Source organism: Malaclemys terrapin, chromosome 11 (genome assembly GCF_027887155.1).
Source record: "Malaclemys terrapin pileata isolate rMalTer1 chromosome 11, rMalTer1.hap1, whole genome shotgun sequence".
NCBI classification, from domain to species: domain Eukaryota; kingdom Metazoa; phylum Chordata; order Testudines; family Emydidae; genus Malaclemys; species Malaclemys terrapin.
In genome coordinates, this window is record NC_071515.1 from 1,891,394 (window position 1) to 1,915,769 (window position 24,376).

The following is a 24,376-nucleotide window of genomic DNA, read 5'->3' on the forward strand; positions in this document are numbered from 1 at the left end:
GCATGTCCAGAGGAGGCAGCTCCCAGCACCAAGCGCCATTGCCACAGGCAACGAGTCAGAACTCTAGAGCACCCCAGGAAGGGAGCAGGAAGCCCCCTTTGCTAAGTACCCCATCTGATACGTGGAGCTGGGAAGGGGCGATTCCTAAGGGGACAGCAACGCTATGAGCTGGAAGAGACATACCCGAGCTGGGGCACCACAGCCGTGTGAGCAGCGGGAAGGGCGGGCGCCCTGGGTACATAGCTACAGTCTCAGCAGAATTGTACTCAGAGCACCCAGCCCCTCACACTGTGGCAGATACGCTCTGCCTGTAGTGCAGGGGTTTCCACGCTGTGGGCCACAGAACTACTCCCTGCCTGCACATAGCCCTGTCTACACCCTCAGCTGGCTGAAAATTGACAATGAGATCAGGTTGAGTCTTGCTCACATATGTCCCCAGATGGAAAAAAGTGCAAGGAGAAGCAGGCACACCTGTGCCATTAGGAAGACTCCTGGTCTGTAAGTTATTTTATATTTTTATTTACAGTATTTAACCTAATTAGTAGAGAGCTGGGCTGGGTCTTTACTTACACACCATAAGTAAAGACCCAGCTTTTACACTAAAATATAGAAAACACAATATCGTGGGCTAAGCTGGCCAACTGTTTTGTTTTAAAATAAAAAAAACACATTGTGTTATTATTCAACAGTTGTGTTACCGTTGTTGTGGTGCTTATTGTTCAGTTGTATACCAAATTGTGTTTTCCTTGTGTGAACACATTTTGCTCTCCACATTTTTTAAAGTGGAGCTTTACTAAAACTGTTTGGTTTCAAAGACCTTGAAGCATTTCTTTGAGTGAGTGCGGCTAGGGATTTCTCTCGTTACCCCTGCTTAGCTGACCAGGGAAAGGAACCCAGGACGTGGTTTCTAGTGTTCTAGTGTCTATGGATGTCATAATTAAAGTGAATCGTCTCCTCAAGCAGTGTTACTAGTGGGCGCAGCGCCAAGGCAGCTGCACAGGCGGGCCGCAGGGAAACAGGTTTGGGAACCCGTGGGTTAGCGCCCGAACTCGATCTCAGTGAGCGCTGGCGTGTCTCCGCCAGCTTGAAGTGCAGACATGCTCACAGTCATACGGTTAGGCCCCAACCCCCAGCAGCCTGTCCTGCGCGGCCGCGTTCACCTGCAGACACACAGCCTTTTACACAATGGGTCCGGGAGGAGGGGTCCATCCAAGCCCAGCCCCAGACGTACAGCATGTTTGACTATAAGCCAGCCAGTGCCCACACACTCGCTGCCCCCTCCAACCCCACATGTAGGCCTAGAGCTAGAATCAATGTGCAGAGTCCTCATGGACCACGACACAGCGCCAGGGCCTGCCAGTCTCCCGTAAACAGCCTTGTAGCCAAGCAAATCCAGCTAGGGTGTCACTGAGGCTGCAGGCCTGCCATGGGGCGTGGGCAGGGCCCAGGCTCAGGCAGAGGGGAACCCTGACAGAACCCCATCCCGCTTCCCTCCAGCCAGGATCTCCTCTTCGCTGTGCAAGGACCTGGGCTGCAGCTTTCCAGCAAGGGCACTGCCGGGGTGCAGGCGTGCAAAGCGCCCCAGGGCCCAGATGGGGAAGACGTTGCGGTAGGAGGTGTAGCTGATTGCACAGGACTTGTTGAACACCCCAGAGATGTTCTCCTGCGAGGGGAGAGAGACAGAAAGAGGCAGGATTGGCAGGGCGCTCGCGAGCAAGGGGTGCTCCTGCAGGAGGTCCCACAAGCCCTTTGCCCTCTCACAGGCCTGGTGCGGGTACTGTGCCAAGCACACACGTTATGACTGATGCACCCACGTTTCCCACATGTCCCGGCACATGGATACACTCCCTGCTCACTCCCGCTGAGACACGACACCGCACACACACAGGGCCAGGCTCCCCACCCTGCTCCGGTGGCCCCTGGGGCCAGACATTGGCCACCAGTGCCCAGGTGGGGATTGCCCTGCCTGGCACAGAGCCACCATTAAGAGGCACGTGCAGCCTCCAGCACATGGCATGGTCGTGGCACGGATGGAGCGCGCTGCTGGATGGGATTGTGACCAGCCCCATGTACTAAAACAGCCCTTGGGCTGCTCTCATGTGTGCTGGGGCCGAGGCCAGTAGGCAACCGGCACCAGAATCAGGCAGTCAGACCTCCCCACCTCTCAGGGCTTCCCTGCAGCCACCGGCCCATCCACTCCCACCCGCTTAACATGCCGTGCCTGCATCTCCCCGTAGACCTCCAGCCGCTGAACAACAGGGGTCAGCGATGAGCCCTGCCCTGTTCCTGGTTCCAGCTGGATCTAAGGTTCCGCTACCCGAGGGCACAGGGCCCTGGGAAGGGTCAGGTGGGGTCACACAAAGCCACGCGGCCCGAGCCAAGGGGAAATACCCCAGAGATATATAGAAGAAGCCTCGTCCTGCCCACGGTCCTTGCACCCAGGGCGCCCTGCGGGACGGTGAGCTGCTGGGACGCAAAACGGATCCGTGTCCAGGGATTTGACAGGCTACTTCCATGTGCACAAAGCAGCAAACCCCGCAATGGAGCAGAGGGTGAACACTGGCAGGGGAAGGCAGAGCACACAGGGTTGGCTTGGGGCGCTCTTTAGTTTGCCAGCGTGAACAGCAGGGAGATGACAGGCAGCTGGCAAAGCGGAGCCCGGGGGCAGCGTGGTGGGGAGAGGAGGGCGGTCAGCCAGAGACCCTGCCTCATCTGGAACGCTCCCACTGCCGAGGGCGTCTGCTCCCGGAGCATTTCACCGCTCTGCAGCCTTGGGCTTCTTTGGACCCTGCATGGCGCCTGGATCCCCAAGTAACCATGACAGCGAAAGCCCCCTCACCTCATCGCCTCAGCCTGCACTGATCAGAAGCCGGCCTCACCCAGAGTGTATCCCGGCCCCCCCAGATCTCACAGAGAGGTAAGGCTCAGTGCAGCTAGGGGTGGACCGACAGGTCCTGAACAGCTCCGGCTGGTTCAACATGCCGCACAGGTCACCCCAGTACCCGCCTCCTGCTCCGGCTCCCCTCTCACAGAGTCCTGGGCAAGGGCTCCAGCTGCTGTTCAAACCTTCTCCAGCAGGGAGATCGTCCCTTCTCCTGCGACCGCGACTTCTCCTGACAGCTGCATTCCAGCAGCTCACCCAGACAGGGAGGCTTTTCAATACAGGAGGCAGAGCTCTCCCTGGAGCTGGGCCGGACTGTGGAACTCACTGCCACATGACAGAAGAGACCACGGGCCGGAACGAAATGCAAAGCTCAGCTCTTCCACGGAGCCATCCTCAGCCAGCGATTTCCCCCTCACGGACAGCTCCCAGCAAAACCCCTTGAGCCATCGGCCTGCATCTCCCCCCGCTGGGAGGGATGAGGGAGAGGGGCTGGCTGAAATGCCTGCAGTGACAGGGGCTGGACACATTAGAGAGAGCAGTGAGGAGCTGCATACCTGAGGCCAGTCCCCATTGGACAGCTGCTTGTCAATCAAAACCTTGATCCCCTTTTCCAGCACCCCAACGTCCGGGTATCTGCAGAGAGAAGGGGCAGAGGTCAGTGGTGCTGACTCCGAATAGCATGCTAGCCCCCCACCCCCACCATGTGCAGCCACAGCCGGAGCTCTCCTCTCCCTCCCCGGCACCGCAGCGGGGACAGGAACGCTCGTCTCCTCTCCCCTTAGCCCCCAGCACTCACACTATGGCCACCCCCCCAACCTCTGTGTCATTCACAGGCCGGTTCGGTGGGCACCAAAGGCCCCAGGCAGCCAAGCAGGTGAGGAAGCACCAGTGGTTCAAGCCAGGCCAGCGACAGCAGCCACATCCTGCAGTGCCCAGCACAGCCGTGCCAAGGCTGGCGTGGCAGCTCTGGGCCGTGCTGCTGCCTTACAGAGCCCGGACGCTCGCTGTGGGAGAGCCGGTGGCGTGACGACGGGCACCAAGCGCCAGCCCATGGATTGGAGCAGTCACTGGCTAACCCCTCTCGGCACGGGCGCCTCCCAATCGCTGGGGCGTGTGCTCTGGGCTAGCCCAGGTGAGGACACGCAGCGCACAGCAGGGAGCAGGCATGGCGCGAATGAAGGCTTCCACGCCAGCGCCCCGGTGCCGAGGTCCTTGGCAGGGCTGTGCTCTGTGAATGCGGGTGAAGAGGACGATGTTCTGACATGAGATGCGGCGTCTGTTCTCCTACCTGACGGCCATGAGCCCCAGCAGGGCCCAGCAGGTGTTGTGGATCTGGGAGGTGGGGCTCTGCACGTATCTGCGCTGCTCGCAGGACTCAAAGTCCTCTCCCCAGCCACCATCCTCCATCTGCTTGGAGACCAGGAACTGGCAGGCCTGGGCCACCTCCCTGCATGCGGTTCTAAAGGGACAAGGCAGAGCAAAGGGACTAAGCCAGGGCAGCCTCATGGGGCTTTGGGGAAGGGGCTGGCAGAGCAGGTGGGGGCAGGAGACAGTGTGAAGCTGGGGCAGAGAGGCTCTCGCAGGAGCCGGGGTCTCCGAGATGAGACCTGGCCCCCGGGGGTGGGAGCAGCAGCCTAGGGCAGGCGAGCTTCCTCTGGTGAGTGCCCAACCTGGCTCTGAACACCAGAGCCCCCAGCTGTGAGCGGCCAGCAAGCTGGAGCGAGGGGGCCACGGGCTGGGGACAGGGCCCCAGGGGCTGTGACTCTCAGCGACCACGGGACGGGAGGACGGAGGAGCCCGACCCAATGCCTGGCGGGGAAGGCTGCTCTGGGTTTGAACAAGCTCCTCCCCCAGCAGAGTGATGCAGCACCTCCCGTGCTCGAGGGATGGCGCCAGCCACTCCAGGCCATGCCCTGCAGGCCGGGGCAGCCAGGGAGCCACACGCCAGATTCCCACACTCACCCGTTCTGGTAGGTGTGCTGCAGACAGGCCAAGGCCTCCAGTCCGAACCAGGTGCCGTAGGTAAAGCACACGCCCCAGCTCCTGATGGGAGGAGAGCGGCAGCGTCAGGCAGCGCAGAACGCTCTGCGGGTCTAACACCACCGGCTCCCCGTGCCACAGACGGGCCTGGGAAGTCCCCGCCTCTCAGTACAGTCCCTCCCCACTGCAGACCTGGGAAGGGTCCCGTCGCCTCAGGCTACGCTGAGCCTTTACTGGAGCTGTCGCACACACACGGGCCAGGAGTCGCATCCCATCCCACGTCACTGCGTCTGGCTTGTCTCTAGTCCGCAAGCTAAGGGGGTTAGTCACTCACTGGGAGCACCCAGCGCCACAGGCACTGGTCTGCAGGGGGCCCTAGACACGACTGTAACAGGCCGGACTGCTGTGGGCTCCCTGAGCCAGCCCCCCACCCTCTCCCCCGGACACTGGCACACCTGGAGGTAAAGGGGAGAGAGGGTTACCCAAGAGTGCAGGTACCAGCACCTCTCTCCTCACCCCAGCCACCCCCTGCCCTGAGCAGGGTGGAGTTTGCTGCACCAGCAGTGCACGCGGCCACTCACCCTTCCCACGAGCCGTCAGCTCTCTGCACCCTGCGGCAGTACTCCAGGCCCTTGCGCAGCGTCTCTCTAGACAGGAGGAGAGGGGGGTCCTTAGTGTGCAGCGTCCATCCTCCTGCCAGCCCGACCCAGGGGCTCCTTGGGAGCTCGAATCCCCTCTGAGAAGTGGGGGCCCAGCCCCTATTAAAAGAGTCACTCGAGGGCCGTAAGCTGCAAGGTGGACTGAGCCTCCACTGCCCCGTGCAGCTGCTGACCATGGCCCCTGGGGGCTCAGATGGAGACAGGATCTCCACCCCGGGACATTTGCCGGTGCCTTCCCAGCTGGTCTGCGGATGAAACACATCCTGGTCTGTGCCCCCAGGGCCCTGCTTGAGGCCGAGTGGCCCTTTGGCCTCACACAGGAAGCGGATGTACTCAGGCGGGCTGTTCTCAAAGGGTAGCTAGGAAAGGAGGGTGCCCCCCACTGCACTGGGACAGCAGCTGCCGTGTTCGGTTACCGTGTTCGTTCCCGGAGCTGTGTGGGCGGCAGGATCTGCCCTGCGGGTCAGAGCGTACAGATGGGGCCTGCGCCAGGTTCATCCCAGCAGGCCCCACTTACTGACCTCCCCAGGGTGCAAGCTCTGAACGGACGGTTCGGCGCTCCCCCTCCATTACCTGACTTCCTGGGCCCGGTGCTCGGGGAAGGCCTCGTGGAAGTGCTTCAGCGCCTGCACGACGGCCGACGTGCACTCCACGTAGCAGTAGTCTATCATGATGTCACCTGCCAGACAGGAGAAAGAGCAACGAGGATCCCCATCAAACGGGGACTCGTGGCTGTCTCTGGGGAGGGGCACTAACTGTGTGACTGCGCCGAGACCCCCCGAGCCTGCCTTGGGCACCACGCCCAGCAGACCTGGCTCTGCCTCCCCTCACGGTGCGAGTGACAATAGCTGGGGAGAAGCCCAGCGCACCTGCCCTTACCGAACACCTCCGAGGGGTTCAGGAGCTCCAGCAGCCGGCCCCCCCGCTTGGTTTCATACGTCGCGAAGCCTCCGTCAGGATTCCTCATGCTCAGCAACTGCCCGGACAGGGAAGGGAAGAAATTGACGATGCAAACCAGCCTCGTTCACCCCCTGCTACGAAACACACTGCTTGGTGCAGATCCCCCGTTTACAATTACATTTGGAAACCCATCCGTTAGCCAGCTTTTAATCCATTTAATGTTTGCCAGGTTAATTTTGTTTCGCTCTGTTTTTTTCCACCAAATTTTGTGCAGTACCACGTTAAACATCTTACAAAAGTGTAAGTCTTAAATCAACACTATTACCTTTATCAACCAAACTGGACAGGATCTATTTTCCATAAATAATTTTTATTATTCTAATTTTATTCTCAATGGCAACTGGAATTATATTACCCTCCTTTATTTTTTTATTAATGGAGTTCCTTAGCCGCTGCATTATCTTGCTAGGGATTGATGTCAGACTGACCGGCCTATAATACCTTGAACATTTTATTGACCCTTTTCAAATACTGGCACAACATTCGTTTTCTTTCAGTCTTCTGGAACGTCCTCAATGTTCCAAGGCTTATTGAAAAAAATCAACATTTACAGTCCAGTGAGCTTCTCAGCCAGCACTTTTAAAACTCCTGGATACAAGTTATCTGGACCTGCTGATTTTAAAATGTCTAACTTTAGTTGCTGCTGTTTAACACCCTCCAGAGATACTAGTGGAATGTAAAGAGCATCATCATATGATATGACTACACCATCTGGCTTTTCCCCAAATACAGATAAAAAATATTTATTGAACACTTCTGCTTTGTTTTGCATTATTACTGAGAATTCTATCATTTTCATCTAGTAATGGACCAACACCATTATCAGGATTCTTTTGTTCTTAATATCTTAAACTCTTTCTTATTGTCCTTAACTCTGCAGGCCATAGATTTCTTCTTGTGCCCCTTTGTTTCCCACATCCATCATCTACAGTTCTTAGCTTCTGATTTCAACTTCCCTTTTCTGCCATTTGTTATATATTGTTTTCTTATTTTTATAGGTGCCCTCACTTCTCCTCTAATCCAGGTCTTTCGTTATCCACTACTGCCTTCTTCCTTGATTGTGAGATTGTAGCTTTTGGGGCATCCAATTGTTCTTAAACAATTCCCAGTTATCAACCACATTTTCTCTGATTAAATTCTTCCTCCCAGCTGATTTGGGTCATAGTTGTTTAGCTTTGTGAGACTGGTCCTTTTAAAGTACCAAGTATATACGCCTCTGGTCTGGACTTTATTCTGTTTGCACATTACTCCTGTGATCGAGTTATGATTACTTGTACCTAAGAGTCCATTAATTTTTAATTATGTGATCAGTTCCTCCTTATCTGTCAAGATGAGGTCTAATATATGGAGATATAGACCTATCTCCTAGAACTGGAAGGGACCCTGAAAGGTCATCAAGTCCAGCCCCTGCCTTCACTAGCAAGACCAAGTACTGATTTTGCCCCTGATCCCTAAGTGGGCCCCTCAGGGATTGAACTCACAACCCTGGGTTTAGCAGGCCAATGCTCAAACCACTGAGCTATCCCTCCCAACCACTGAGCATTTCTTCCCCCTTTTCCCCCTTCCCTTTTGGTAGGAGCTGGCCAGAGCCAGAGGCACTTTTATCCTCCCCACGGAACAGCTGCCTGGTCTCCAAGGCCTTGGAGCCAGCTCGGGACATTCGCTTCTGCTCCCCAAGACTTGGGCGAATGAGCTCCCTGCACGGGGTGTCTGTGCTGTGAGCAGACTGCCCACCGGGGAAAGGCGTGGCGCTGTCCCTCCACGCAGGGACAGAACAGGGACAGAACAGCTCTGAGCTCTCTCCCGCACACAGGGCAATCTGGTCACGTCCTGTCAGGCTGCACGTGCTGCTCCCGACTCAGGACTCATGAGCGACACCTGTTGGCAGCGAGAGGCACTGCACTAACAGCCCTGCCTGGGCTCCTCTTGGGGTTCATGCCAGCTGGGACCAGCTCACAGCCAGACGTGATCCCAGGCTCACGCCCTGCAGGCCGTATGCCCAGTCACAGGACGGCCAAGGCCCACAGAGGGAGAACATCCCCCACCCAGAAGCCATTTTGTTTTAAGCTGTTCTGAGATACGTGGCGCTGACTCCGGGGTTCTCCCCCAACCGGGTCTCCGCCGCCTCTTACCACATTCACAGCGTCAAAGAGGCGCCCCGTGGGGACGTGCTCTGCTATGAAGGGACACTTCTCCTGCAGCAGCATCACCGATTTCAGCCCCTCCGCAGTGCAGTCAGCCACGATCCAGCCGCAGTCACGGGTGCTGAAGGGGAATCCGCCCTGGGGAGTCAGGCACCAGCACTCAGCCCCAGGAGCACGGAGAGCGAGGGAAACTCCCCCGCCAGGCTCTGCCCTGCCCAAGGGGAGGTGGAGCCCCCTCACCCAACCCCGCATTACAGCTCCGCTTGTGCACACGAAATGGGGAGAGAACGCTGGCAACCATCCCCCACTTCCAGTCCAGCAGGAGGCTGGGGAGACAGGGGAGTCTCTCCTTAACAGCGAGGTGGCACCAGGAGCTACTGCAATAGCTTTCACGCTGGAGGCTGGAACCAAACCCAAGTCTGGGCCCCAAGCAAAGTGCCAGTGGTGGGTGAAATCCAGCCCCTCCTTCGCTGATGCGATGTGTATTGGCCAAGCCCCGCCCCCATATGCAGACACCAAGCCACCTGCTGTTCTGCTTCCCATGCCCTGGGCACTGCCAGGTAAATGCCAGCTCGCGCCCTTCTTCCAAGCAGGCTGAGCCTGTCTCACTGCCAGCCCCTCGGCACCTGGGATCTCAGTCACGGCCGCAGACTCCTCCGGACACCAGAGAGTCGCTCTGCGGCCAGAGCCTCCCTCTGACGCTATCACAGGATAGATCCACTTTGAGCCTAAAAGGTTCGTTCCCTGCCCCGCGAGCAGCCCAGAGCTAGGGGCAGCCGGACACGTGAGGAACAAACATGGAACAACAGGGGAGAATCAACCCAGGGAAATCCAGGCCCGTGGCCAGCTGTACCTTGCTCATCTGGCGATAGTACTTCTGGTAGTCGGGCGGGTTATCCGGAATCTGCAGGAGATACGAGGAGCACCAGTGAGGAGGAACGGCAGGAGCAGCCTGGCTGCAGGCCCCATAGGCCCCACTGCAAGAGCAGAGCACTGCAAAGGGCAGGGGTCCCACCGCTATGGCGATGGCCATGGGATCAAGGCCAGCCGTGCCCGCAGAGCACTCCTGTCTGCGCTGCCACAGTCTGGTCGCCAGAGGCCAGGCTGGGATTGGTGCTTGTCCGTGTCACGTCTCCCTGGATCAGGCTGGGGCCAAGGCTGGCCCTGGACTCTACCACTGGCAGGGGATGAGCAGAAGGGACTTCCACAGCTGACCCTTTGCAGTACGCCCCAGTGCTGCCCTGGGGTGGCTGTGTCAGCACACAGGGCACCTGGAGCTCTCCCCCTAGCCGGACTGCAGAGGGCCCTGTGCATCCACTTGTTTTCAGTGCTTCACCCCTGCAGAGCCCAGAGAGGGCCCCGCGGCTGGGTCCGCACCAAGCTTCCCATGAAACTGCCCTGCCACGCTGGGTCCGGCACCAGGGACAGGGCAGCCTGAGAGCAGCCGGGGTCTGACCTCCAGGTCAGCGAGCCCTGCTCAGAACAGGCTTGGACGATGGGGTCTTATAAAGGTAGCCAGCCAGTCAGGCAGCGGCATAGACAGCTGCAGCGGCACAGGAGCCAGCAAACAGAGCTGTAAACAGGGGAGTTTGGGGGAAGACTAAGAGAGGCAGGCAGAGGAATAGACAGGCTAGTGAAGGGAGTGTGCAGTGTTCTAGCAGTGTCTTGGTGCTTGTTGGGGTTTGTTGTGTGGTGGGTGGTTTGGTTTGGGTTTCCCAGATTTACAGGATTTAGGTGGGAAGCCTATGACGGATACAGAGGCAGCGGTGGTAGTGACCCAAGCGGTGGAAGACACAATGAAGATGACTGGATGTGGAAGCTGCGGCATGTACATGATCCTGGAGGGGTACCTGAGAAGAGTTTCGTCTGCATGAGGTGCTGCCCGATAGAGCTGATGGAAGAAAAGATCTGAGGATTGGAGATGCAGGTGGAAACTCTGGTTGAGTTTAGAAGGGGGTTCGAGCGGATGATGGAGCAAAGACCTGAGGAGGCTGAAGGAAAAAGCTCAGACTTGCAGATGGAAGCAGGGCCAAAGAACTCTGAGGGGAGACTGCTGGGTGAGGAAAGTGGACAGTGGAAGCATGTGACTAAGAGAACCAGGCAGAGGAAAAGACGGGCTGGTGAAGGAGCGATAGAGCTCAGGAACAGGTTTGCGGAGTTGGAAAATGAAGAAGGGGCACAGCAGGTGGTCACTGAAGGTGGGAGGGCGAGGAAGAAGAGAAGAACAGCTAGTCCTATAAGGAGAGGGGAAGAGTCAATGGAGATGATGCCAAACATGAGCCCCAGGCAGATGGGTTGCAGAGGATTGCAAGAGTGAATTGGGATCGAGAGGACTTGCAGCCAGAGGGAACAGGGGATAGACCAGAGAATCACACCATTACCAGGAAAAGGCAGGTCTACGTGATTGGAGACTCCTTACTGAGAAGAACAGACAGGCCTGTAACCAGAGCTGATCCAGAGAACAGAAGGGTGTGCTGTCTGCTGGGTGCTAAAATACGGGATGTGGACCTGAGGTTGAAGAGGATCCTAACGGGAGCGGGAAAGAATCCGCTCATTGTCCTTCATGTGGGAACGAATGATACGGCTAGATTCTCGCTGGAAAGTATCAAGGGAGACTATGCCAGGCTGGGGAAGACGCTTAAGTGATCTTCAGTGGGATTCTGCCTGTTCCTAGAGAAGGACAACAAAGGTGTGACAAGATTATGACAATCAACAGATGGCTCAGGCAGTGGTTCTATAAGGAGGGCTCTAGGATGTATGGCCACTGGGAGGCATTCATGGACAGAGGACTGTTCTCTCGGGATAGACTTCACCTGAGTAGGGAGGTGTAGCGAGGCGGTGGGCTACCCCACAGCCCCGCTGAGGGCCGAACCTCCCCTACTACCAACATGGGCGGAGCCACCGGGTCCGGCGCCCGCCCCTCAGAGGTCACAGCCCCCACCCGGAAGTATAAAAGCCCACCTGCAGAGCTCACTGGAGGCCAGGCCGGCGGAGAGAGCAGACGTCCCTGGCCAAGCTCCCGCTTGGGAAACAGCCGCAGGCCGCGAGCAGCCTGCTGACTCACCGGGCCGGTCGAGCCTACCTCTCGCCAGGTACCCCAAGGAGGACTGGCCAAGCCTGCCCCGTGCCAGCTACCCCGAGGAGGAGCCGAGCCTGCCCCTCGCTACCTACCCCGAGGAGCCCATGCTGGTGGAGAGCCCCGAGGACACTAGTCCGGCCCAGGTACCCTACGAGGGGAAGTGTGGAAGTAGCCCGGGGGCAGCCGACCCCAGTCTGGCTGCTGCACTGCCAGAGCCTATGTCAGTGTGTTGCGGCCAGGATCTCCACTGACAGCAGCGAGTTTCCGTCGCTGCTAGGGCCCCGGGCTGGGACGCAGTGGAGTGAGAGGGCCTGCGTCCCCCCTGCCACCCACTCCTTGGGTGGCAGACTCCCCCCCCCCCCCTTTTTCCTTGGCCTAGAGAGGCTGGGGCTGCTATAAACCCCGACCCAGCCCCTGCTTCAGGGCCCGGGCCTCTGACTGACTATTTGCTTGCTGCTCCACCCTGACCTAGGGCCTGGGCTGCCACAAACTGACCCTGCTTAAAGGCCTGGGTATTTGCTTGACTATTGGTTTGCTGCCCCGCCCTGGCCTAGGGCCTGGGCTGCTACAAACCCCGACCCAGCCCCTGCTTAAGGGCCTGGGTACTGGCCTAACTGTGTGATTACTGCCCCAGCCTGATTGGGGCTCGGGGCTCTTTTCGGACTGTAGCGAGGCGGTGGGCTCCCCGCACAGCCCCGCTGAGTGCCGAACCGCGTCCCAAAACTACTACAGGAGGGAAATAGACTTCTAGGATGGAGGCTGGCACAACTGATTAAGAGAGCTTTAAACTAGAAATTGGGGAATTATTAAATAATTATTAAATAATTCCACATGGAGAATTATTAGCTACATTAGAAAAGATGGGGATCAATATGAAAATTGAAAGGTGGCTAAGGAATGGTTAAAGGGGAGACTACAACAAGTCGTACTGAAAGGTGAATTGTCAGGCTGGAGGGAGGTTACTAGTGGAGTTCCTCAGGGATCGGTTTTGGGACCAATCTTATTTAATTTTTTTATTACTGACCTTGGCACAAAAAGTGGGAATGTGCTAATAAAGTTCGCGGATGACACAAAACTGGGAGGTATTGCCAATACAGAGAAGGACCGGGATATCATACAGGAACATCTGGATGACCTTGTAAACTGGAGTAATAGTAATAGAATGAAATTTAATAGTGAAAAGTGCAAGGTCATGCATTTAGGGATTAACAACAAGAACTATTGTTATAAACTGGGGGGGGGGGGCATCACTTGCAAGTAACAGAGGAGGAGAAGGACCTCGGAGTATTGGTTGATCACAGGATGACTATGAGCCGCCAATGTGATATGGCCGTGAAAAAAGCTAATGCGGTCTTGGGATGCATCAGGCGAGGTATTTCCAGTAGAGATAAGGAGGTGTTAGTACCGTTATACAAGGCACTGGCGAGAATCTGGAATATTGTGTGCAGTTCTAGTCTCCCATGTTGAAGAAGGATGAATTCAAACTGGAACAGGTACAGAGAAGGGCTATTAGGATAATCCAAGGAATGGAAAACCTGTCTTATGAAAGGAGACAAAAAGAGCTCGGCTTGTTTAGCCTAACCAAAAGAAGGCTGAGGGGAGATATGATGGCTCTCTACAAATATATCAGAGGAATAAATACCAGGGAGGGAGAGGAATTATTTAAGCTCAGTACCAATGTGGACACAAGAACAAATGGATATAAACTGGACACTAGGAAGTTTAGACTTGAAATTAGACGAAGGTTTCTAACCATTAGAGGAGTGAAGTTCTGGAAAAGCCTTCCAAGGGGAGTAGTGGGGGCTTCAAGACTAAGCTTGATAAGTTTATGGAGGGGATGGTATGATGGGATAGCCTAATTTTGGCAATTAATTGATCTTTGACTATTAGCAGGTAAATATGCCCAATGGTCTGTGATGGGATGTTAGATGGGTGGGATCTGAGTTACTACAGAGAATTCTTTCCAGGGTGTCTGGCGGGTGAGTCTTGCCCACATGCTCAGGGTTTAGCTGATTGCCATATTTGGGGTTGGGAAGGAATTTTCCTCCAGGGCAGATTGGCAGAGGCCCTGGAGGTTTTTCACCTTCCTCTGCAGCGTGGGGCACGGGTCACTTGCTGGAAGATTCTCTGTACCTTGAAGTCTTTAAACCACTATTTGAGGACTTCAATGGCTCAGACACAGGTTTGATACAGGAGTGGGTGGGTGAGATTCCGTGGCCTGCGTTATGCAGGGGGGTCAGACTAGATGATCATAATGGTCCCTTCTGACCAAGTCTATGATGCGGTGGTGAGAACACCAGTGGAGGTTCACGCGTGTGCTCTCATTGCCTCTAGCGCCTGTGGAGCAGCACCGGGAAACGGCACCAGTGCAGGGACGTCACAGGAATCTCAGGGTCAGCCAGGCCCATGTGCCAGCTGTGTCCCAGGGCAGGCGGGTCTCCCTCCCTGAGAGAGGTGAGGCACACTCCGCTTCCCAAGGCCAAGCACGCTGCGCCCTGCAGCACTCGCAGCCCTGGCTCCAGAGCTGGGTGGGGAGAACCCTCACCGGAGCTGCAGTGGGACAGTGGCAGGGCTCTGGAAACAGGGGAACTAGAGAGAACCCGGCTGGGTCAGCCCCTACAGAAAAGCCCCATGCAATGTAAGACGGAGGAAACCTACAGATCCAGAGACGTTCGACACGGGCGCACAAAAAGGACTCTGCAAACTAGTGCGTTTGATAGACAACGAAACCCCTGAGCTGAGCTAGCCCGTGGGACCCACAGCATTCACCTCCCTGCCACGCTGCTTTAAAATGCCCCTGCACTCTGACCCCCAGCCCCAAATGGAGTTAGGCCTGGTCCCCACTAAGCCCCCACTTCGGACTAAGGTACGCAAATTCAGCTACGTTATTAACGTAGCTGAATTCGAAGTACCTTAGTCCGAACTTACCGCGGGTCCAGACGCGGCAGGAAGGCTTCCCCGTCGATGCCGCGTACTCCTCTCGGCGAGCTGGAGTACTGGCGTCGACGGCGAGCACTTCCGGGATCGATTTATCGCATCTTAACCAGACACGATAAATCGATCCCAAAACATCGATTGCCTGCCGCCGGACCCTCCGGTAAGTGAAGACATACCCTTAGACACCTCAATACCTTTGAGACTCTGGGCCTCTCTCCCTACCGTGTTCTGGTACCAAACCCCTTTCCTCTGTATCTCCTAGGACAGCCAGTGGCGCTGGGTGCTGAAAGCCAGCTAACGAAACTGTAAACCCTGTGTTCAAATGCAATGTGAAAAACCGCAATTCCTGCTCACACCACACGGGTGCAGCACATCTCCGGAATTCTCAAGAATTGCAAAATAACGCTAGCTTCGTTCTAGCAGCGCCAGCAAACGTTTCACAGTGAAACCTGGGGGTGCTGCAGCACCCCATCCCCCTAGTTCCCGCGCCTATGACTACAGCGCATGAAGGGGATGAGCCGCATGGCTGGATGCCGAGAAGCTACGCAGGACACTGCAGTCTTACCAGAGTCAATGCTGACTCCCCACATCTGTGACCCCAACTCAGTGCTCACCTGGGTGATTTTGAGGAACTCATGGGCCTGCCTCAGACAGGAAGCGAATGCCGGGTCGTTCTGAGCACCAGCCTAGACAAGGAGGCAGACACACAAAATAAAGAGATGTCACTGCTCAGCTCTGTGATCAGTTTAGTTCTTCGGGAAAAACAAATTAGGAAAGATCTCCTGGAATCTGTGCCAGGCACGGTCACTCCCTGGTAAGAGTCAAATACAGCACTCTGGCCAGCCAGGGACTCCGGGGCACCCGAGATCTGCACTGGGGTGGCTCATCTTGCACTGGCTGGTACAGCGAGGAACAGGAACTCTCAGGCTCTGAGCGACTGGCGGAGCAGCATCGCAGTGCCCGATGCTGGAGCTACACCAAGCAACACATCTCCATCGCTCGCTCAGAGCGGTCAAACCCCAGTCTCTATATTCCAACACTGCTGCTGGCTCCGAGCAGCGCTGGGCTCTGGGCAGGTTTTACCACGGCAGGTGCGATATGGCCCATCTTCGTACCAGTATCCCAAAGAGAACACAGCGTATGCGGGGAAGAGGTAACAGGAACTCTCCTTGGTCCCTGCCCATGTGCATTTCAGCGCCTACCCACCAGTACCGTGGGGCCACCTGCCTGCACCTGACGGGGGTTAGGACAGTATTTTCAGGGGCCATCATTGGCAGCATGCCACATGCTATGGAACAGCTATAGCGGCTATTCCCTACGCGCCTGCCAGCTCCACGCCTGCAGCTGGCCAAGTGCAGGTTCCCAAGCGGCGTGACAGTGCTGCTCATCTCCGGGTGTTACTACAGGGGACATGTGCAGAGCCCCGTGCCATTCTAGCCTTCCTCAAGTGACACCTCGCACCCAACGTTCAAAGGCCAGTCCACCTGCAAACCTGCACACACCTGCCTTTGTACGCAGGTGCATCCACCCAACGCTACGGGGCACTGGCTGTTCTGCCCCTTAGCCTGCATTCGGAGCGCGCTGGGATCGCAAGCCTGCAGGGCTCTCTCTAAGAGCTGCACTCTGGCTGCACCACCAGTTACCGGCTCAGCGCAGGGAGCTCAGGGGGACATTCTCTGGCCTGGGCTCTGCAGGGGGTCAGACTCAACGATCGTCACAGCTCCGTCTGCTCTTGACACCCGAGGCCTCTCTCTAGTGTTGCTGTTGAGCGTACACTGTAGGAGCAGGCCAAGAGCCATGGCACTGAGGAAAGTGCAGGATGGTGCCTGTCTGAGACCCACGTCCCTTGGGGGGCAGCCCAGCAGGCTGGCACAACAGCAAACATTACCTCCAGGAAGGCTTGGACGGCAAACACTGTGTCCCAGAGCTGGGATCCGTTGGTGCCCTGGAACAGAAGAGTGTGCAATGAGAAGCAGCTTTTCAATCCGCCCCAGGCTTCCCACCCACCCCTACGGGCCATGCTGCCTGCAGGCGCCACCAGGCTGTACCAATGGCCGTGTAGACAGAGAAGGCTATAGGGCACACTGGCTGGGTGCAGTCACGCAGCACAGGCACCGCCACACTGCACCATGGGCCCTGTGCACAGGGAGGGCTGCAGCCTAAGGGAACACACTGGGGCAGGAACGGGCAGCAGGAGCAGGGTTAGGGGGTTTTTTGGTTCGGGGGATGGGGTTAGACTTTCCCTCCAAAGCTATGTTAGGGTCTGATCCTGCAAGCCCCTCATGGACCCAGTGCAGGATGGCTCCGGGCACCTCACCCAATCCAGTGTTGGTGTGTACAGCACCCTAGGCTGCAAGCTGCATCCCAGACAGAGCGACTGGAAATGAGAGAGAGCCCATAGCAGCATGCAGAGCGCGAGCCGTAGGGACGGGACGGGATGGGACGGGGGTCTCTGAGCTGAGACATGAAGCGAGGCAGAGCCAGCAAGGCTGGCCCAGAGGGCAGGAGCTGCAGGGACTCGGCTCTCGCACAGCAGAGGAGGCCGGAGGGAAGGGGAGAGAAGCTGCAGCAAGCCCACCGAGGGGTTCAAAACGAGGGCAGTTTGGCCATGGATCCTGAACCCAGAGGGGAGCGCGTGGAGGGGACTGGGATGGGCCGACGGGGCTCCAGGCACATGGGGGGCTTAGGCAGCAGCATGTGGGCCCTGCTGGGCTGGGCCGTGGGGCAGCCCCAGAGAGGGCAGGTGTGGTACTCAAGCCCCAAGGAAATGAAGGCTGGGAGGAGGTCTTGGTGGAGCACTGCACTACTAGACCGCCTCCATGGCGGGTCTGTGAGTGCTCTGCCGGCCGGGGCCAGGCCGTGACACAAGGAACAGTCCATGTTTGCACAAACAGACAGCAGTGCGAATGGCTGGCTGGGCGGCAAGGGGAGCCCTGGGGCGGGGGAGGAGGGAGGTGGCAGAGCTGTGTCTGGGGGGGATGCACCGCTGTCCCAGGAGAGGCAGGTTTGTCTGGGAGACACTGAGCTGCAGGAAGTGGGACAGAGAAGCAGGCCTGCGTGGCCAGGGCATGGGGGAGCAGCACGCAGCCCCTTTCCTTGCTGGACACTCAGCAGGGGCCAAGCAGCCGTTAGTGCTCAGTTCTAGCCCCCAGCGCAGGTAGCAGAGGGGCTGCCCGCTAACGTAAGGCCAGAACCGCACAGCAGAGACAGGACAGGACGGGACTCCTCCCCTAGGCTCCATCCCAGGGGCAATGCGTATGTGGCAGGGACGGAAGGCCGGAGCGAAGGGGCTGGGCACGGGATGGCGGGTGCAGAGCACCCCCCAGAGGTGCAGGGGAAGCAGCTGCCCGAGAGCACGGACACACACTGCTCCTGATACCAACCCCTTCTACCCTCAGCCAGGAGGAGGAGCAGGGACGGGAGAAGCTGCTGCTGTGAGCCGCACAGCTGGGCCAGGGCTGGTCCTATGACTATTAACAGCCCGGCAGCAAAGGGAGACATTGCAGGGGTGGCAGATCCCCCGAGGCAGAGCAGCCTGGCGAGACGCCCTTTGCAGTACACGCTCAGTCCCCGGGTGTGGGGTCCCTGCCCAGCCCTGCGAGCTGCCTCAGCAGCAGCGAGAGGTGCCCAGGGTCCCTGCGGTCACTGCCAGGGCCACAGCGCCTTACCTGCATCTTCATGCCGTCGAGTCCCAGCCTGCGTGGAGAGAGAGCACATCACTGCAGCAGCCTGGGGAGCGTGGTGCTGTCCCCAACCTCCCGCAGCCCCCAGGCGTCTAACGCTGCTGCTGGGGCACGGAGTACTGAGCTTCAGGGGCAGCCTTGCAGCAGGTTCCCCGGGGGCCCTGGCCTGCCCCTTCCCAGCCTGACTGGGAGAACTGGAGCGAGTGGGACTCACTAATAAGGAGCCAGTGTCTGGAGCTGGCTGCTGATCGGTGCAAGACCCCCCCGTTCGCATGCCCCCTGCACAGAGCTCCCTGCTCGTGGGGCCTACGCAGCGTGGTGGCCCTGGGGGCAGAGCGGGGTCCCCCATGGCAGATCTGGGCAGCAGGTTCCCTGCTAGGGGCTGGAGACTCCCGCGCGGGGCAGAGTGGCTCTCTCTAGCTGAGCCCTGCGCTGTCTCCAGGGCTAGGGAGGTTCATGGGCCTGGCCTTACCAGAGGTAATCAGGGATCCTAGAGACATGCTCCTGGAAGGCTGGAGAGCTCTCCCCATCCACGTACCAGCGAACCAGCATGTTAATGGTCTTGGAAATCTGCCGAGAGAGAAGGCGTCACTCCCCTGCAGAGCGCGCTGGTGTTCGGCTTGGGCCTGCACAGCATGACCTGACCTCGTGACCAGCCCCAGAGCAAACCCCAGGCTGGGGGCTGTCTGCAGGCGAGCGAGCATGTCTACATGGGGCTCTGGTCACAGAACGGACCCCTTGGCATCCCCATGTCCGTTCCCCATCACAGGGCAGGAGATCACTCTCCAGCCAGGGCCTTCCACCAGCTGACTCCACACCCCCCAGCTGTCCCCAGCAAAGACTCTGCAGAGGGGGGCATCTGGCACGCCCAGCCTCCACGGCCACTGTACAATGTCCAAGCGGTTGCTCACGCTCTCCTCTCCTGCCAGCCTGCTCATGCCCTTGTCATCCGCCGTGAACTCTCCTGTGTGCAGCGCCCAGCACAGCAGGCCCTGAGCCTGCCTGGATTGCTGGTTGCTATGGTTACGTGCCAGCAGCAGGGCATCTGTGTAGAGCTGGGGAGTCCCAGGCCGGACTCTCCCGCACCTGGGCAGGAATTGGAGCCAGCGCCGTTGATTTGTTGGGAACGGTAACGAGCAGCCTACCGGGCCAATGCTGATGGCCTTGGTGAATCTGTCATCAGCCTTGATGTGGTCGTACAGCTCCGCGATGGCTCGCTGCCTCAGCCGGGCGCTGTGGTGGGCTTCGTACACGTTCAGGATGGCTGAGACGGGAACAAGAGAGACACAATAAGGAAACTCTTACCAGCTGCCTGGTCCCAACTCCTGTGCGAGCAGGGCCTGGCCCCGAGCCCCAGAGAGCTCCCCCCATCCCTTCCCCAGCTGGCCAGGGCTCTGGGGGGAGCAGGGCGAGAGCCCCAGGGACACAGCCCCAGAACGCTCCACACCTGGACTGAACCCTGGTTGTTTCACTGCTGCTCAGCCCGAGACAGGACCAGAGGGAAGGTGGGAAGCTGCTGAGTGGGGGACAGAACCCGAGGTATTAAGATTCACTCAGTGCCCCAGCACACAGCCCACGCTGGACTCAGCCTCCGCAGACACCTCAGAGACAGAGTGTTTGGAGTTGTTCTATGAGCCCTGATTCGGCACCAATGGCACCCGACAGTCAGGATGGGCCTGGGTTCAGCCTCCTCCAGCGGCAATCAGCACAGAGCCCAGCGCCTTTCCTACGTGCTGGACCCAGGTGGCTGCTGCTGGCTCGTGGCCGAAGTGAGCGAGCCAATGCCGCACACAGATCGCCCTCGTGCCCACTGGGCAGGGCAGTAACTGTGGCACCATGCTGAGGCTGGGTGGGCACTGCTTTGTCAGGCACAAGCATTCCCTCCTGGGTTAGTAATGTACAGTCTTGCCAGCTTCTGGTCCCTGGCCACTCGGAGATCCCACTGGCAGGGCAAGGCTGACAGGAAGCTTGGGGGCTGCACTGGGGTTGGATGTGAGGCTATGGGGCAGCTCTCAACTCCACCAGCAACTCATAAGAACATAAGAAAGGCCGTACCGGGTCAGACCAAAGGTCCATCTAGCCCAGTATCCTGTGTACCGACAGTGGCCAATGCCAGGTGCCCCAGAGGGAGTGAACCTAACAGGCAATGATCAAGTGATCTCTCCCCTGCCATCCATCTCCATCCTCTGACAGACAGAGGATAGGGAAACCATTCCTTACCCGTCCTGGCTAATAGCCACTAATGGACTTAACCACCATGAATTTATCCAGTTCTCTCTTAAACTCTGTCATAGTCCTAGCCTTCACAACCTTCTCAGGCAAGGAGTTCCACAAGTTGACTGTGCGCTGTGTGAAGAATAACTTCCTTGCATTTGTTTTAAACCTGCTGCCTATGAATTTAATTTGGTGGCCCCTAGTTCTTATATTATGGGAATAAGTAAATAACTTTTCCTTATCCACTTTCTCCACATCACTCATGATTTTATATACCTCTATCATATCCCCCCTTAGTCTCCTCTTTTCCAAGCTGAAGAGTCCTAGCCTCTTTAATCTCTCCTCATATGGGACCCGTTCCAAACCCTTAATCATTTTAGTTGCCCTTTTCTGAACCTTTTCTAGTGCCAGTATATCTTTTTTGAGATGAGAAGACCACATCTGTATGCAGTATTCGAGATGAGGGCGTACCATTGATTTATGTAAGGGCAATAATATATTCTCAGTCTTATTGTCTATCCCCTTTTTAATGATTCCTAACATCCTGTTTGCTTTTTTGACCGCCTCTGCACACTGCGTGGACATTTTCAGAGAACTATCCACGATGACTCCAAGATCTTTTTCCTGACTTGTTGTAGCTAAATTAGCCCCCATCATATTGTATGTATAGTTGGGGTTATTTTTTCCAATGTGCATTACTTTACATTTATCCACATTAAATTTCATTTGCCATTTTGTTGCCCAATCACTTAGTTTTGTGAGATCTTTTTGAAGTTCATCACAGTCTGCTGTCTCACGGCAGTGGGGTCAGAAAACAACCAGCACATCAACTATCCCCCGCCCTGCCCTGGCCAGTCCCAGCCAGTGGCCTACTCACCATTGGCGAGTGTGAGCAGCCAGCTGTGCGGGGTGTACAGATCGCAGGCAGCCACGTTATTCCTCTGGGCCGGCCAGTCAATACTGGAGTAGTCCTGGACGTACAGCTCCTGGCAGGGAGCAGGCGGGAGATTAGCCATCCGCTCACTAGCGCGCCATGGGAGCAGACCCAGGAGACAGCTGCAAGTGTCAGGCTGGTGGCGTTGGCAGCCACGGGGAGTACAGCACGGAGCATGCAGGGCAGCACTGGGGACGGAGGGCGGCGCTGCCTGGCCCGCTTTGTGGCTCCACACCAGCCACCGGGACAGGTCCCATGTGGGAGCTGCTCCCAGCACCCTTTGCTAAGGAGAGTTAACAAGAGGAGAAAGCACCTTCAGATAGTGCCAGAGCACCTGAGGGGGGCACCGGGGCCCCATGCGGCCTGGGGAGGCACACAGCCCGAAAGGCGGGGGGTCCAGGGCCCACACAGGCCAGAATGGGGGGACCATGCTGGAGCATGCTCATGCAGTAGGGAGGGCTTAATTCTGGCTGGAGGCCTGTGTGCCGGACTCCACCCCGCTCCAATTCACAGCAGGGCTTCCGGAGCCCAGTGGGCAGGGAGAAGACAGCCCCTAAGGCGTAACTCCCCTTCAGGCCTAGGGGTGTCAGGTGCCCAGCCTGAGACACCAAGTCTGATTCGCAAAGGGCAGAGCTCAGCGCTCTCAAATCAGACCCCTCCCGGGGGGCCGACGGGGCCTCCCAAAAATCACTCCTCCCTTTGGAAAGTGCAGGCCTTAGGCATTGTGAACAAGCGTGTGGCAAGTACCTTGCCGTGGCATTCACAGGGAAAGCCTGCTCCCTACACGACCCCAGACACTCTGCCCTTGGCTTTCCTTCCTACCTTGCCCTCCCAGGTCTCTCCTTCCTTCCCCAAAGCCCACTCCAATTCCTGCCCCATAGGGCTCCCTCCACCCGTCCCATCAGCCAAGGTTACCAGCACTGGAAGAGCATTAATGCGGCGCCTACATGGGCTGTTTAAGGCGGGCACTCCCAGGCCCCCCGTGACTATCCTCGCCACTGAGTATCAGAAATAAGACTAACAGGAGTACTTGTGGCACCTTAGAGACGAACAAATTTATTAGAGCATAAGCTTTCGTGGACTACAGCCCACTTCTTCGGATGCATCCATGAAAGCTTATGCTCTAATAAATTTGTTCGTCTCTAAGGTGCCACAAGTACTCCTGTTCTTCTTTTTGCGGATACAGACTAACACGGCTGCTACTCTGAAACCTTAGAAATAAGACTGGCAGGTGACTGGTAGAAGAACCTTCACAGGGAGAAGATACCAGGTACCGAAGGGCGGAGAAAGGCAGAACAAGAACCAGTGGCTGAAGCTATAAGGCCCGAACAGTGAACAACGAGGGTGATCAACCACCGGAATGTGCTGCCAAGGGAACTGGCAGACTCTCCATCTCTCAATGTCTTCAGCTCCCGACTGGCTGCTTTTCTGGAGGGCACACTGTACTGCAGCCAGACACGTCGCTGGGCTCAGTCCAGAGTAACTGGGATAGCTCAGTGGCTTGAGCACTGGCCTCCTAAACCCAGGGTTGTGAGTTCAATCCTTCAGGGGGTCATTTAGGGATCTGGGGCAAAAATCTGTCTGGGGATTGGTCCTGCTTTGAGCAGGGGGTTGGACTAGATGACCTCCTGAGGTCCCTTCATATTCTATGATTCACCACAGAGAACGAGGGGAGATTCCCACCCCTGTGCTCCTCTTTGGTAACAGAGATGAGGGACGGAGGTGTCAGACACAGGGCTGCTGAGACATGGCTCAGGGCCGTCGCAGTTAGTGCCCAGGCAAGGGGAAGACCCAGAAGCTCTGGTGGGACAGGGGAACAAGGGGCTGATGTGGGGATCACATCACAACGAGCCCACAGGGATCTCCACCAAAGCACTGCCAGGGGCTGCAGCCCCTGGGATTTGCGCCCAAGGAGGAGATTCGGGTCCATGCGACTAGCCACAGCTGGGCCATGGTGGGAAGGGTCTCCAGGCCACCGTCACACAGGTGAGGAGTGGGGAGGGTGCTCAGGGAGTTCATTTACCTGTCTGAGGCTCTGGACAAGCTCATCCTCCTCGGCAGTCAGGCGCGTGGCATAGCAGTAGCTCATCGGCAGGTACACCTGGCGGCAGTGGCACCACAACGTGGAGGGGTGGGCTGGCATCCACGCCGGGAGCAGCCTGTCACACAACAGAGGGACGCTGTCGGCAGTGTGCGGGATGGGGAGTGGGGAGCCGCAGGGACACGGCACAGTTAAGGACAGGGGTGTGGGCAGTCAGAGGGGTAATGTGCCCAGGAGACACCCGGGGCCCAGGATAGCCGCTGCCTCAGCGTTAGAGCAGCCCTACAGGACAACGCACCGACCCCAGGCGATCGCTGCTCTGTGCTCCTGGGGTGTGGGGGATGTGGAAGAGAAGCTGGAGCCCTCATTTGGAGCCAGGAGACGGTCTCCTCCAGCCCGAGGACAGCGTTCTGGGCTCTCCCAGCAACCCAGCGAGGCTGTTATCCTGGACAGGGCCTCTGCCGACAGACTGCATCTGATTCCCTGTGGTTTGTGTTAACGGGGTGCAGAGGGAGGCGCAGGGAATAAACAGCCTCTCCAGCGGGGAACATGCCAGTGGGCAATGCTGCCACTAGTTTCCCTATAATCAGCCTGCTGCCTGAACTCCCTCGCTTCACACTGCCCCCTGCTCCTGGCCCCACGGCCAGCTCGGGCACCAGCTGTCCCTGAGGGCTGGGGGAGTCTGCGGCACGCCCAGCTCCAGGACAGGGACAGCCATGGCATGCCAAATGGGGAGGAACCATGTCAGGACCCAGCACAGGTTCAGCCCCAGGAGGGAGGGACTTGGGGAGAGCGCAACGTGTGGGTCTGGAGGCTGGCAGAGAAGGCAGGAAGGCTGGAGGTCGAGCAGGTGGGCCAAGC

At 57.6% G+C, this 24,376-nt stretch overlaps 1 protein-coding gene across 2 annotated transcripts in view; it reads right to left on the reverse strand.

Annotated features, from left to right (window-relative positions):
* Positions 1–497: 497 nt before the first annotated feature.
* Positions 498–24,376, reverse strand: part of LOC128845143 (lanosterol synthase-like) — a 29,189-nt gene continuing 5,310 nt past the window's right edge. Inside the window, exons 7-22 of one of the 2 annotated variants that reach the window (XM_054043486.1) lie at positions 23,498–23,633; positions 21,418–21,526; positions 19,472–19,590; positions 18,799–18,896; positions 18,312–18,339; positions 16,532–16,588; positions 15,258–15,329; positions 9,481–9,531; positions 8,616–8,765; positions 6,403–6,499; positions 6,097–6,202; positions 5,446–5,511; positions 4,847–4,927; positions 4,173–4,343; positions 3,439–3,517; positions 498–1,663 (exon numbers count right to left, since the gene is read on the reverse strand). In XM_054043486.1, the coding sequence (XP_053899461.1) occupies positions 1,451–1,663; positions 3,439–3,517; positions 4,173–4,343; positions 4,847–4,927; positions 5,446–5,511; positions 6,097–6,202; positions 6,403–6,499; positions 8,616–8,765; positions 9,481–9,531; positions 15,258–15,329; positions 16,532–16,588; positions 18,312–18,339; positions 18,799–18,896; positions 19,472–19,590; positions 21,418–21,526; positions 23,498–23,633 (1,633 nt within the window). In that variant the 3' untranslated portion in view covers positions 498–1,450. The remainder of the gene's footprint in view (positions 1,664–3,438; positions 3,518–4,172; positions 4,344–4,846; positions 4,928–5,445; positions 5,512–6,096; positions 6,203–6,402; positions 6,500–8,615; positions 8,766–9,480; positions 9,532–15,257; positions 15,330–16,531; positions 16,589–18,311; positions 18,340–18,798; positions 18,897–19,471; positions 19,591–21,417; positions 21,527–23,497; positions 23,634–24,376) is intronic. The other variant, XM_054043487.1, reaches the window with a different exon arrangement.